Source organism: Phytophthora parasitica, assembly GCF_000247585.1.
Source record: "Phytophthora parasitica INRA-310 unplaced genomic scaffold supercont2.59, whole genome shotgun sequence".
NCBI lineage: Eukaryota > Oomycota > Peronosporomycetes > Peronosporales > Peronosporaceae > Phytophthora > Phytophthora nicotianae.
In genome coordinates, this window is record NW_008649045.1 from 306,300 (window position 1) to 317,967 (window position 11,668).

General features: G+C 48.3%; 7 protein-coding genes across 7 annotated transcripts; 2 read left to right on the top strand and 5 right to left on the bottom strand.

Moving 5' to 3' along the window:
- Nucleotides 1–268: 268 nt before the first annotated feature.
- On the bottom strand, nt 269–1,018 carry PPTG_16851 (hypothetical protein; the record flags this gene model as incomplete). Its single annotated transcript, XM_008914363.1, has 1 exon — nt 269–1,018. The coding sequence occupies one exon, from the start codon at nt 1,016–1,018 to the stop codon at nt 269–271; it is 750 nt and encodes a 249-aa protein (XP_008912611.1).
- Nucleotides 1,019–2,031: 1,013 nt separating this feature from the next.
- On the bottom strand, nt 2,032–4,077 carry PPTG_16853 (hypothetical protein). Its single transcript, XM_008914364.1, has one exon. The coding sequence runs from the start codon at nt 4,012–4,014 to the stop codon at nt 3,223–3,225; it is 792 nt and encodes a 263-aa protein (XP_008912612.1). The 5' UTR covers nt 4,015–4,077; the 3' UTR covers nt 2,032–3,222.
- Nucleotides 4,078–4,186: 109 nt separating this feature from the next.
- Nucleotides 4,187–5,258, top strand: PPTG_23958 (hypothetical protein). Its single transcript, XM_008914365.1, has one exon. It carries the CDS (start codon nt 4,344–4,346, stop codon nt 4,653–4,655), a length of 312 nt encoding a protein of 103 aa, XP_008912613.1. The 5' UTR covers nt 4,187–4,343; the 3' UTR covers nt 4,656–5,258.
- A 54-nt stretch (nt 5,259–5,312) lies between these two features.
- On the bottom strand, nt 5,313–8,571 carry PPTG_16854 (hypothetical protein; the record flags this gene model as incomplete). Its single annotated transcript, XM_008914366.1, has 3 exons — nt 5,313–7,908; nt 7,973–8,312; nt 8,394–8,571. 3 exons carry the CDS (start codon nt 8,569–8,571, stop codon nt 5,313–5,315), a joined length of 3,114 nt encoding a protein of 1,037 aa, XP_008912614.1.
- A 164-nt stretch (nt 8,572–8,735) lies between these two features.
- On the top strand, nt 8,736–9,807 carry PPTG_16855 (hypothetical protein; the record flags this gene model as incomplete). Its single annotated transcript, XM_008914367.1, has 3 exons — nt 8,736–8,956; nt 9,026–9,153; nt 9,224–9,807. The coding sequence occupies 3 exons, from the start codon at nt 8,736–8,738 to the stop codon at nt 9,805–9,807; spliced, it is 933 nt and encodes a 310-aa protein (XP_008912615.1).
- Nucleotides 9,808–9,873: 66 nt separating this feature from the next.
- Nucleotides 9,874–10,671, bottom strand: PPTG_16856 (hypothetical protein; the record flags this gene model as incomplete). Its single annotated transcript, XM_008914368.1, has 2 exons — nt 9,874–10,032; nt 10,109–10,671. One exon carries the CDS (start codon nt 10,669–10,671, stop codon nt 10,195–10,197), a length of 477 nt encoding a protein of 158 aa, XP_008912616.1. The 3' UTR covers nt 9,874–10,032; nt 10,109–10,194.
- A 351-nt stretch (nt 10,672–11,022) lies between these two features.
- On the bottom strand, nt 11,023–11,386 carry PPTG_16857 (hypothetical protein; the record flags this gene model as incomplete). The annotated part of the gene is made up of 1 exon (XM_008914369.1): nt 11,023–11,386. A coding segment is annotated over one exon (318 nt), but the record flags the coding sequence as incomplete, so codon positions are not given.
- Between the last annotated feature and the right edge of the window lie 282 nt (nt 11,387–11,668).

Consider the following 11,668-nt stretch of genomic DNA (forward strand, 5'->3'; position numbering starts at 1 on the left):
GAATTGAATTTTTTGAAATATCTAAACCGAGTTTAAAATAATGAACAAGCAAAACGAAAAACGAGAGATGGTTGACTAATGACTAAAAATTGTGAGTCAACATTTTCTTTTTTCCATAATCTTTTAATTCAATCGAGTATCGTACCATTCTACGCTCTAGACTGCAGTCTTCAAAAATTAAAGGTCAAATGTACGAAATCGAACATTGATTTTAGTACTTCTGCGATTGTTGGTCTTAATACCCAAGTTCTCGACGTTCCTCCTCTCTCTAAAATGGATAGGCACCGTTGAGCTTCTCCATGAACACGCCATCCTTCATCGGCATCTTGACACGAGCCACATTAAGAGGCGTCTCATCCCAATCAGTGTTGACCAGAGCATTCCGAGCGACATCCGGTAGCTGGTCCCAGATGATGAGGTCTTGGAACTCACCAGCGTCCTGAGTGTACTTGACCGCGGTGTTGATAGAATCGTCGTTGAAGTAGTACGCAACCTTCAAACTGTTACCATCGAGGTATTCCTTTGGAGTAGGGGATTCCTTCGCCCATCCGATGGCTGCTGACATGGAAGTGCCAAGAAGGGTGGAATTGGCGCTGGCTTTGTCCAGCCACACGACCGCGTACTCCCAGCCATGGCGGTGTCCGTACGAGCGTGGGGCCGGGATTGGCGCTCGGCCCTTGGGGAAGTACCAAGCGTACATTACGGCCCACTTGCCTTTCAACCACGTTGCACGAGCATAGACTTGAGAACCCAAAGGTGAGCCCTTGCATCCAATGTTGTCTGGACCACTCCACTTAAGACCGCTACTAATGGAACCGTCCTTCTGGACTGCTGGGTACGGGTGGCATCCCTCCTCGATTTTAAGTTGCGGTTTGTACTTGAGAATAGCTTTTTGAGCGTCGGTGTTAGGGACTTGTTGGGAAAATGGCTGAACCGAGTCGTACGGAATGGCCTTGGACTGAGCTGCAGTAGCAGCGATTGCAGCGATGGCAGCGAGGAAGATGCCACGAAAATTCATGTTCTGAAGTGGGGCTTTCGGTGAAGTGTGCTGGTAGTGGATAATTGTACAATGACAGGAGATTTCTGTGGCCGATGGTGACTGGTGAAGCACACCTCGCTAGTGGATCAGAAGGTGTTTCTCAGTCGTCGGTTGGCAGACCCATAGAGACTGAGAAATACAGTTTACAGTAAACTGCTGGCCGAGATTTGCCTTTTGCCTTTGCTGGTACAGGCTTCGGGATAATAACGGAAACAATGATTACTGGCAGTGACAATTGACCTGTTCGACACTGTGAATGCCCCACCCAGAGAATCTACACATTCTGTACTTAAATTCCGTGACAAGTATGTCACAACAACCTGGTTTAGAAGCTCCAGGCGAACGCGTCTGGGGTCAATTCAACTTTTCTAATGGTGTTCTTTACAGCAGTCATGCGAGTTCATATTCTTTCTGCCACAATATTTAGGTCGTTAAAACTGAAAAGTCAAAATTGCACTGAGGCACAACCTTGCGAAGACCGTTCAGAAGTCCCGGTCATTGACTGACAGTGTCAAGCCCAGCAGGATACTGGGCACCATTTGGTTTTTCGGATCAAAACTCGTGTACTGGCAGCATCCAGCTTACATGAAGAGCCGGCGTCAGCAACTGGCGCGTTATGTAGTTGATACTCACCGTGCGTGGTGTATACATGTACCTGCATATAATAACCATACAGTTTCTACAGATCGACCCATCTTTGATCGCGCGATCCTCGTAAGGTCAACTTCATTTTTCTGCACGTGGGGACTCAAAGCAAGTTAAAGCCAGAGTATAGCAAATGAGCATTGCAATAATAAGTTTATCCAGAATATATCTGGTGAGATTTTGCTGTGCTAGCTTTCCGTTGTTTGGTAGATCGAATCATAGAGAGCAGAAATTGCTCTATGTGCAGCCAAACCGTTTATATGGGGCTTTGTAGGCTCTAGACGGCCAGACACTACTCTGACCTTTTGTTTATTCAGCGGTTGCCATGCTACAATAACGCAAAGTAATTTGGACAAAGCGAAAAAATGGTAATGTTTTGGATAGAGAATATCCGGATAAAATCTGTTGAGATTCTCTACTGACGAGCTACGTTTTGACCATGGTAACGTGTTCTTTATAGTTTGCTTGAAACGTCCCCGGATGAAGCCATGCCGACTCGATGTAGAGGTTATGTTGCTGAAGTCTAAACCCAGTCGAGGCTGAAGCTCCTAGAACCACCGGTGTCGCACTTCGCTGTTACCTCTGCCGAGGACAGCATCATCGTTTGAACCTGAAATTCGTTTAGATGACCCGAGCTAGTTGGTGGGGGCCAACGTGAGTACGAGGCGCACGTTTCCAGTTATTTTCGACCAGTGGGCTTGGTCGGTATGGTGTTCATTTCCACTGGGTTCGTCGTTATGGTATCCTTCATCAGTATGTTGCCCATAGTTTTCGAGGAGCAATCTGCGTTCTATCGCGTCGCAAACGTACAAATGCCCTCTGGTTCTTTGTCAGCTTCCGATCATCAAACTCCCGTACGCGTTCGTGAGTGTACAGCTGTTCACGATCATCTACTAGGTCTCCAGAGTTTCGCTGACGGTGTCGTGTACTGGATTAACGTGGTGCTATTATTTATTTTCTTCAAGCGTGCATGGGCCACCTGCCGGTGTTTTTGAATTGCCCAATGTCGAAGTCGACGCTGTTACCGGCATCTTGTCCAGCACCGTATGCTTCGTGGCCACGGGCTTCAACCCTCCGACAATACAGAACTCTCAAGGCACAAGTGGCTTTGTGCTATCGCATTAATTCGTTACTCGTTCTCGGTGCGCGAAGCCACTACCTTCGGCAAGTGCTCCACCGATCACCTCTTTGATATCCTGACGGCAAGTGATACGTCGCAGTACCTTTACGGTTACCAGATTGTGCAGAACGCGCCTGCCACGGTGGGCGAGATTCTTGTACGGACGCTGTCTTCGGCATCAAGCAAGCGCATATTTCCCAGTATTTTGGCATCCTAATAACCGTGATTGCGTTCTTCCGCTTGCCGACTGCGCTAGCGAAGCGATGTATCAACCACCACTAGCGCTAGAGCTAATGTAATGTACCCCGTGAGCACCAACGTAACCAAATACTTCTCTTTCATACACTCTGGCCTTGTGGCTAGCCTTCATTGTGCTGCGTTAGGAGAGTAGCTAGCGCCGGATTCGCTAGACCCCAGGCTACTGCACGAGATGCAGCACGATGCGGCTCTCGTGGAAGGCAAATCCGGGCGCCAAAAACTCGACGCGCACCTTGGCCAGAGCCGGCAGTTGACAGCGCATCTCCAGTAAGCTGAGTGAAATTTCCTTCTTGGTACGCAGAGGACACGAGCACTGGGCCAGTAGTGCCTTGTCATGCCAGACCTTGAAGACGACTTTGTAGTTCTGTCTTGGCTGGCTGTGCTGTAAGTCCACGTTGATCTGATAATTGCCCTCGTGCAGGACAGAGATGCCGTCATTCACCACCTCAAAGATATCCTCATCTTCGTGGCCGCTCAGACGCTCCCAGTTCATAACTCCGGGCGACTGGACGCTGCTGATGGCCTTGGCAGACATGTAGATGAGCGGCGTCATGACTTCCAGCCTGTGAGTCTGCTGCTGTTGGGCTTGTTCGGTCTGGATGGCCGCACCCAGCGGCACGGGGGTCGGAATGGGCCGCAGCGGGCTGGTACTCGGCATTGCGAACGCTGGGGACGGCAGCATTTCGGAAGAGACAGAAGTTTCGGTGCGTCTGTTAGGCACACTGTTGTTCTTGGCACCGCGGCGGCGTTCATCGCGCGACTGCAGGTCGCCCTCTTGGTATCGCTCCAGAATATGTTGGCCCGAGCGTCGTAGACGCCAGATGGCTGAGCGCGTGACGCCGTAGCGCCGCGCCACATCCGCCTCAGTTACGGCTGCTCCGCTCTGGAATAGCTTGAGGATCTCCACACGTTGGCCGTCCGTTAGTCGCTTGCCAACGCCGCGCCGCTCCATGACACCTTCGATTTCGTCGTAAGTTGAAGGCCCAAATTAAAAAATATGTTTTCTACTTTAAAAAAAAAACAAAAATATATTTTTTGAAGAAAAACTCATTTGCTTTATTTATTAGGAATATTTCTCTTGATTTTAAAGTTATGATACAACAACCAAAATATTTTGAAGTGCACCAAGCGAATGTACTTGATGATAGATGTCAAACTTCACCAAAGTGACTGTCTTATCACCGCGCTTCAACAACAACAAACGATCAAAGAGAAGACATTCGACGAAGGCTGGTGGATTGCGCACAACATGCCGAGTCCGCCACACGACGGGCACCGTCCATGATCACCTTGGCGGATCAAACATCAAGTCCACTGGTTCATTCGTCGAAGAGCAAACCTTGGCTTTGTAGCCTTCTCAACACCGAGCACAGTCAAACCAGCATCACCATCGGTGCTCAGAACACTGCTCTTGGCGCGAAGAGATCCAAGCAGGTTGTAATTATCTTCGCACCTCGTTCATATCACCCCGTGGAAGTGCCACGTTTTCACGTCGCTCGCGATAATACTCGAGAGCAGGTAGCAAGTGTTTATCAGCACGACGCAGCTGACAATCAAGACGATGGCGCCGTAGGCGATCCAGACTTCTCGTAGAAGACGACAAACAAACTGAGCGAGTACGCACCCATGAAGTAGAACAGTAATCAACCCCTCGTAGATGCAGACATCGAATTTGTTGCTCCGGTACTGGCTGACAGCGATATCCACGCCACAGAATTCAACGCATGGAATGTGTCTTCGAAAACCGCGAATGAAGCGCCTTCAGCACTTCGTTGGAGAGCGTTGGGAATTAATTCATTGTGCGCTGCTTTGTTGGTTGGTTGTGGTCAGCTTCATCAAGTCGGCCGAAAGGGACACATGCTTGAACCGAATGCTTATCTGTAGGAGCACACCTCCGAGAACAGTTCCCATCCTGGCAATGATATCACGATGAAGCTTTACGCTAACATGTCCTTGGCCGAAATATACGAAGTACTCGATTTCTGGACTTGGTGCAGTCATTTCGGGTCTGCGCTTGTTTTCTCTGTTCCGTTTGTTATTGCTTTGGTGAGTTGGAAAATGAACGAGTTGGAGATGCAAACAAAACAGTATCTGCGTAAGTATGACGTGAAACGTGCTCGCTCGTGCTGATTGTGTTAATTGCATCATAGCGTCAACGATATAGTAGGCATAATTCAACAAAAAAATTAAATGACATGTTCGAAATACTATCGGTGAGTCACGTTAACGATCCTCTTACGGTATCACGAATTACAATCCAGAAGATGTGATAGCGCTTGATTCGAGACGTTCACTGAAGAATGCGTCAAGTTTTAAAGCAAGTGGCACAAATGCGTCGGGATTCAAATAACACGCAACCGCAGCAAGAGCCTCAAGAAATTCAGTCAGCGTCAGTAACACATTCCCTTCAGGATGGTCGATCTTCGCTTTGTGCTCTGGCTCGGCGGGTCTTGTTTCGGAATCAGTAGTTGCGCCAGCCAAGTCAAAATGAACGCTTTCACGCTCAAGCTGCAGCGTTTCTGCTAAGATGTGCTGAATGTCGTCAAAATGCAGCAGATTGTCACGGAAGAGGTCGAAGTACTGGCAGCAGTTGACAAATCCGTTGGCTGACAGCATCTTCGAGGATCCTCGCAACCCCGCACTGTCCTGATTAGCAAAGCGTCTCTCGGTTTTCACTTCACTCGCAACAAAGTGCAAATACATTGAGCGAATCTTTTTGTGATGCGTAGTGAAGACTTCTCGACACTCAAACGTGAGAAGCTGAGGTCGAAACACATTGGTTTTCTCTTCGTCCGGGCGCATTGCGTTTGGGAAGACAATTTCTTCGAGAAATCTTCGGAAGCGTAGCGATAGAGCTGTAGTTGGTCCAACATTTTCTCCTTTCCAATGCACACGATCACTCCAAATGATATGAGTCAGAGCCTCGACGAACTCTGCAGATGTCATCTCCCTCCCTTTCACACTACTGAGATCTTTTATAGGTGCGGATAGAGTGTGTGTAAGTGGCAGAGTTAAGCCGGCAGTATCCGTCGAGGCTGCAACGTCAGGACTCACTTTTTCAAATACGCTCTGGACAAAGTCGTATGGGAATGATCGAGTCTTGCCAAAAACTTGACATTCTTTGAGAAAAAAATAAAACTCTCCCAAAGACATACTGGCGGAGATTTTGTGGAAGAAGCGCGCTTCATCGACTGCATTTCCTCCACTGCGTGGCTGATTTTCTTCAGAATCCGCACATGAAGTACGACTGAAGTCGACGTTGGCGTAAAAGCGGTATATCTGGAGCAAACGTTCATAATGCTCTCCAAGAATTTCTTGGATGAGCTGTAACTCCTCCGTTAGCTCTTCGCTACTCCGCTTGTTATCACTTTGATCCAGAAACATTTGCACTAGCTTGGAGATATGGAGCGTAGTCAGCATATACTTGTTGCGCCAAACACGTCGGTCAACCAGTTGGAATGGAGTCTGTTCTCGTCCTCTGCGCGCAAGCAGTCGAAGTGCATCTTGTTGAATCCGTCGCTGTAAACAACCCCAAACTCTCATAACACTACTACGTTTCGAGCACGCATATTGTACTGTGTTGACAGCATTCTGTAGAGCGATGTTTGCCTTTGCCAGTAATTGTGGAGACGTGGACATTTCTGGTGGTGCACTGGCAGCCTCCAGGACGTCAAATGGAGTGTGAAGCTCTCTCCATTGAACTCTAACAGAGTCCCAGACTGATCGCGCGTCGTTCAGAGCAATTTGGGCTTCGTACCACGGATATGGACTCGCTGAACTAGTTGAGTGTCCAGCTGCAGTCTGAGTGACGAGACTTGGATGTTCACATACCAAGAATCCAAACAAGCAAAATATAAAATCACTTGCCAATTCGTTGCTGAGGACGTGATCACACACGAATTCCGGACACGCTGGATCCAGCTGTCTTGCTAATACAGTTCGGAGCTCCTCCCGAGTAGGAAACGGTGTTTGTTTTGTGGACATGTTATCAACTACAACACGAGACAAGAGAGAGAACGTGCTCTTCATTCTAGTTTGTTTTGCAGGCTGGCGTCGTCTCTTCACTGTCAACACGCGATGTAAAATATGGCGTAGTGCATAGTAGCCATGCATATCGGATGAAAAGTTCTGGACCAAGTCAGAATTGGACGAAAACAAGTGATGAAATGGTCCCCCACACTGCTCCAGTTGAAAGTTGATCCATCGAAGTACCAATAACTCTGAAGAAAGAGCAAGGAGATCGGAGTCATCCTCACCTTTCATCAGTAATACACTGACATCAACGTATTCTTCTGCCGATACAGCGTCCAGCATGTTCTGTAGGTAGTCGCATTCACAATCGACGAAGGCAAAGCATAACTTGCCCCATTGGTTTGAAATGCTCTGCAGTTTTCTCTCTTGACTTTGTCGAATTCGTAATTCAAGTTGGGCTAGAAGCTCTTCCAGTGATAGTGTATGTCGCTTAGCCAAGTCGAGATGCTCCCGGTGAGCCTTCGTCTCCACTTTGGCACCTTCAACCTGGGCTTGTAATCGTCCGATGAGTTCTTGGAAATCATGTTTACTGTCGCGGTAAAGCTGGATCTGCTCGTTAGATTTACGCGCTTTTTCAGCGACCGCGTAGTCGTTCCATCGACGGAATAGTCGCATGAGATGCTGCTTCGTCCAGCGCGAGCGAGTTTTGTCGAGTAAAACACGCGTATACTTCTTACGGATGATGATCTTTTTCCAATCTGCAAGCGTCTGGCGCATCACCAGCCGACCCCACCGACTCGCAAGACGATCAACCATGAGTTCATTGTTGCGTAACCTCTTCAGCATGAATTGATGAAGGGAATCGAGGCGAGATCTGAACAAAAAGACAGTATTAAGACGCATCCTTTCCACAATTTAAGTAGAGCTAAGTTACTTACAAGCGAAGCTCCAGTGATCTCTTCTCTAACAGTACTTCCTTCAACTCCGTAAAGTACGCTCGTCGGGCAAGCGATTCCTTCAATACCTCAGCGGCAAAACCTCCAGTATTTCCGTTGTCAATGGGGTAGCTTGTCACCGCTGACATCTGGGACGAGTCATTCATAAAAGCAGATCGTCCCAACTCGGCCCGCGTCACACGGGTGAGGTTCTGGAATCTTGGGAATTTACTGCTGATTTTTGTTAGCACATCGAAGCAAATTGCGGTACGCAGCAGATTAGGGACACCAAGATGGTCGGTGGACTGTAGCGCCTTCGAGAACTCATACTCAAAATGGGAGGCTGAACAAAGTAATTGATGAAGCCAATTGTCATAGAAAAAGGAGCTACACGAATTATATAATTTGAAGGTCTGGGACTTACCTTGTTGTTCAAAATCCCCCGCTTCATCCACACATTTAGAATTCCACTTCTCGACGTTTCTCAAACGCTGAACGTGCTCAGTCCTGAATACCGACTCTACCGGTTCACGTTTCCGCGGTTGTAGGTAGCTTTCGTTGATCTGTGCCCGATTGGAAAAACCTGCTTCGTTCCCGTGCATTACCTCTGTCGAATCGTAGAGGCGTTTCCACGAAAGGCGCTAACTTGGCACTGATGCTGCTATTCCTGATGATTCTTTCAATAGCTCAGCTCGAAGGCACCCCAACCTGCACTCATTGCGCAGCACTATTGCAAGTGCCAATCTCGGTTCATAACAAGAAAACAATGGCGGACTATGTACCATGCGCCACTCCTCCCACCAAAGGGTTCCTCTCGAGCATCAATCCGCTGGCCATTTTCGACGACGTAGAGACTCTCACTCCCCATGAATTCCTCCGGGACTTTTACACTCGACAAGGCCTGCATGACAAACTGGAAGACGTGGATGCTTTGGTGGAGAACTACGGTCACCAGATGCATCTGCTTTACGCAGAACTAGATAAAAAGTGTGTTCAGCTTCATTCAACTCTCAACTTCAACGTGTTTGCGCTAATCAACTATCTTGGCTTTTGCAGGTATGGCACCAAGTTCTGCACTAACCCTCCACCAGTTTCCAGTCAAACGCGCAGAGCAGAACCCGTGGGGATGCATAAGTACACGACCCCGACCCCAAAAAGTCCCAGCAAACCTCCTGTCAACAAAAGTACGAGTCGTATAACTCAACAGATACGGATTCACTCTATAAAGCTAACTCTCACGTTGATCTCTGTCAGTTGTCCTGCTTGGAAACTCAGGCGTGGGTAAAACCAACTTGCTTAGTCGTCTGCACAAGGGCGATTTCAACGAGGAGTTCACATCCACGATCGGCGTGGAGTTTCTTACTCACGCTGTCAAGGTGGACAATGTCGACGTCAAGGCGCAAATCTGGGATACCGCTGGACAGGAACGTTTTCATGCTATGATGTCCACTTACTATCGCAAAGCTGCTGGGGCTTTGCTTGTGTTTGACGTCGGCAACCGTACCAGCTTACTTGACGTCGAGAAATGGCTCGATCAGCTGCTTAATGTCGCCGAACCCGGACTACACGCAACACTCATCGGGAACAAGTGCGACCTACCTGTGGACAAAAGGGCTGTGACAGCAGAAGAAGCGCGTCAGTTTGCAGCTGAGCATCACATGGCGTACATTGAGACGTCGGCGAAGACTGGGCAGAATGTGAGCGAGGCCTTTCGTGATATCATTACAGCTATCCATCGAGCGCGGCTGGCAGACTCTCAGGAAGCCTCTTTCGCTACCATCGAGCTCAATAACAAAGAGACGGGGTCAAGTTCTCTCTTTAACTGCAAGTTATTCTAACCATCTACACTTTGAATCATGCAAAAGCTAAAGCAGTATATCGAAGTATCTTACACATTCAAGATGCTTATGAATGAATCTGTTTTTAATTCTTTACGATCTCTTTCTAATCTACTCAGGCCGAGAACATTTCGCTGCAAAGGAAATTAGATCAGCGAGTTGTTCGTAGACTTCCGGACCGCCGACTCGATCGTTTGGTTTGCATGTAGTAACAACTTCAACGTACTGGTATGCAACACCAAGTAAGATACAAGTAAGATACTCAACGCTTTAGCGGTTACCTAAAAGGAATATCACGTACATCGAGAAGCGAGCGCTTGGTGTCCTCGTAGAGGCGCTCCAGTTCTAAGTTGAACGAAAATGAGAAAATGAACAGTAAAACCGGCACTAAGATCGCATAGAATCTGAAGTGGTACAATCACCTCGAGCTTGGCGTGTTTCCCTTTTCATAATCATCGCGAATTCTTTCGTCTTGACTCCAGTGGAAGCTGATCTACTCGATGTAGCTGGACGCTCACACAACTTAGAATCCGCGTTCAAGCTCTCGATCCGTGACGATGGACCCGCCGACATTATTGGGCGGTTGATTCCTCGATGGTTCCGAGGTAGGCCGTACCACTGACGCAATTTGCTTGATGCTGGTTTTCGAGGTACGTATTCTTTCAAGTGCCCCTGTTGCAGAATCTGCATCTCACTACGATCCAGCGCCGTTCGCAGCGCCCGCATCTGTTGGATGTCCATCAATTGTGGGATGTAGGCGCGATAGCGTGAACTCGCTTCTTCAACTTCATCCTCCTCAAGCCCAGTTAACTCTTCTTGCTCCCATTTTTGTTCTTCATCGTCGTATTCCAAGTCCTGGTTCATCGAACAGAATCAATATTTTTTGCTCGCTAGAGATGTTTATTCTTGTGCGAGGGATGTCCGTTGGTGGGTGGAGTTACGGTGCCGACAGTCTCAAAGTATCTTCATTAAAGTATACCAGCAACCCATTCACAAGCATGTCTTTAAGCCAATAAGATGACGGGTAATAGATGTTTTGACCATAGTAATAATTAAGATTAGGGTAAGCCACAGACACTTGCCGACAGATATTGTCTCTACCAAATATGTACTCACAGTATACTAAGACCAGGCCTCGGACAATACAGTAACATACGGAATTGGGGACGCAGTAGTAATAACTGCAATAGCATACAAAGCCAATAATCAATAACTGGGCCAATAACAATGTATTGCAGTCAGCAATGATCGTACCGCCTACCTACTCTTCCTTTTCAATGAGAGTCGACGCGTTCCACATTTCGCGATTGACGCGCAAGAAGGCGATCATCTCGAAGTTCGCCGGCAACATGCAGCTGCGTTGCGGCGTCATGATCAACTTGCACGTCAAGAACAGTCGCTCGACCGTGTTCGAGATCGGTGACACCAGTTTCGCCAGCGCCGAATGGCGAGTCTTGGTGCGCGTCGACACGCGGCGTTTCTTGCCATCGCGCAAGATGGCGTGCGAGTAGTCACAACGCAGCCTCTTCTTCTCCTTGGCACCCGGTCCTCCACGTTCTCCATCTCCCTCGGTGTCGCTGGCCACCTCGAAGCACTTGAGTGCGCGGGCTTCGGTGGTCGCCAACGTGTCCCCGTTGCCGATCTTCATGAGAGCAGACTCGAAGGTAGGAGAATGTACAATATTGGCCGAAGCACGAAGGTGATCCACCATTATCCGGTAGTCCGCAATCACCTTATCGAACAAAAGTCGCACATCAGCGAGCGGGGTGCGCTCGTGCCACGAGGCCACTCCAAACAGATAAAAACGCATACAATTTCACAAACGCCCTACCAACAAACCAACAACCCTTATACACATACC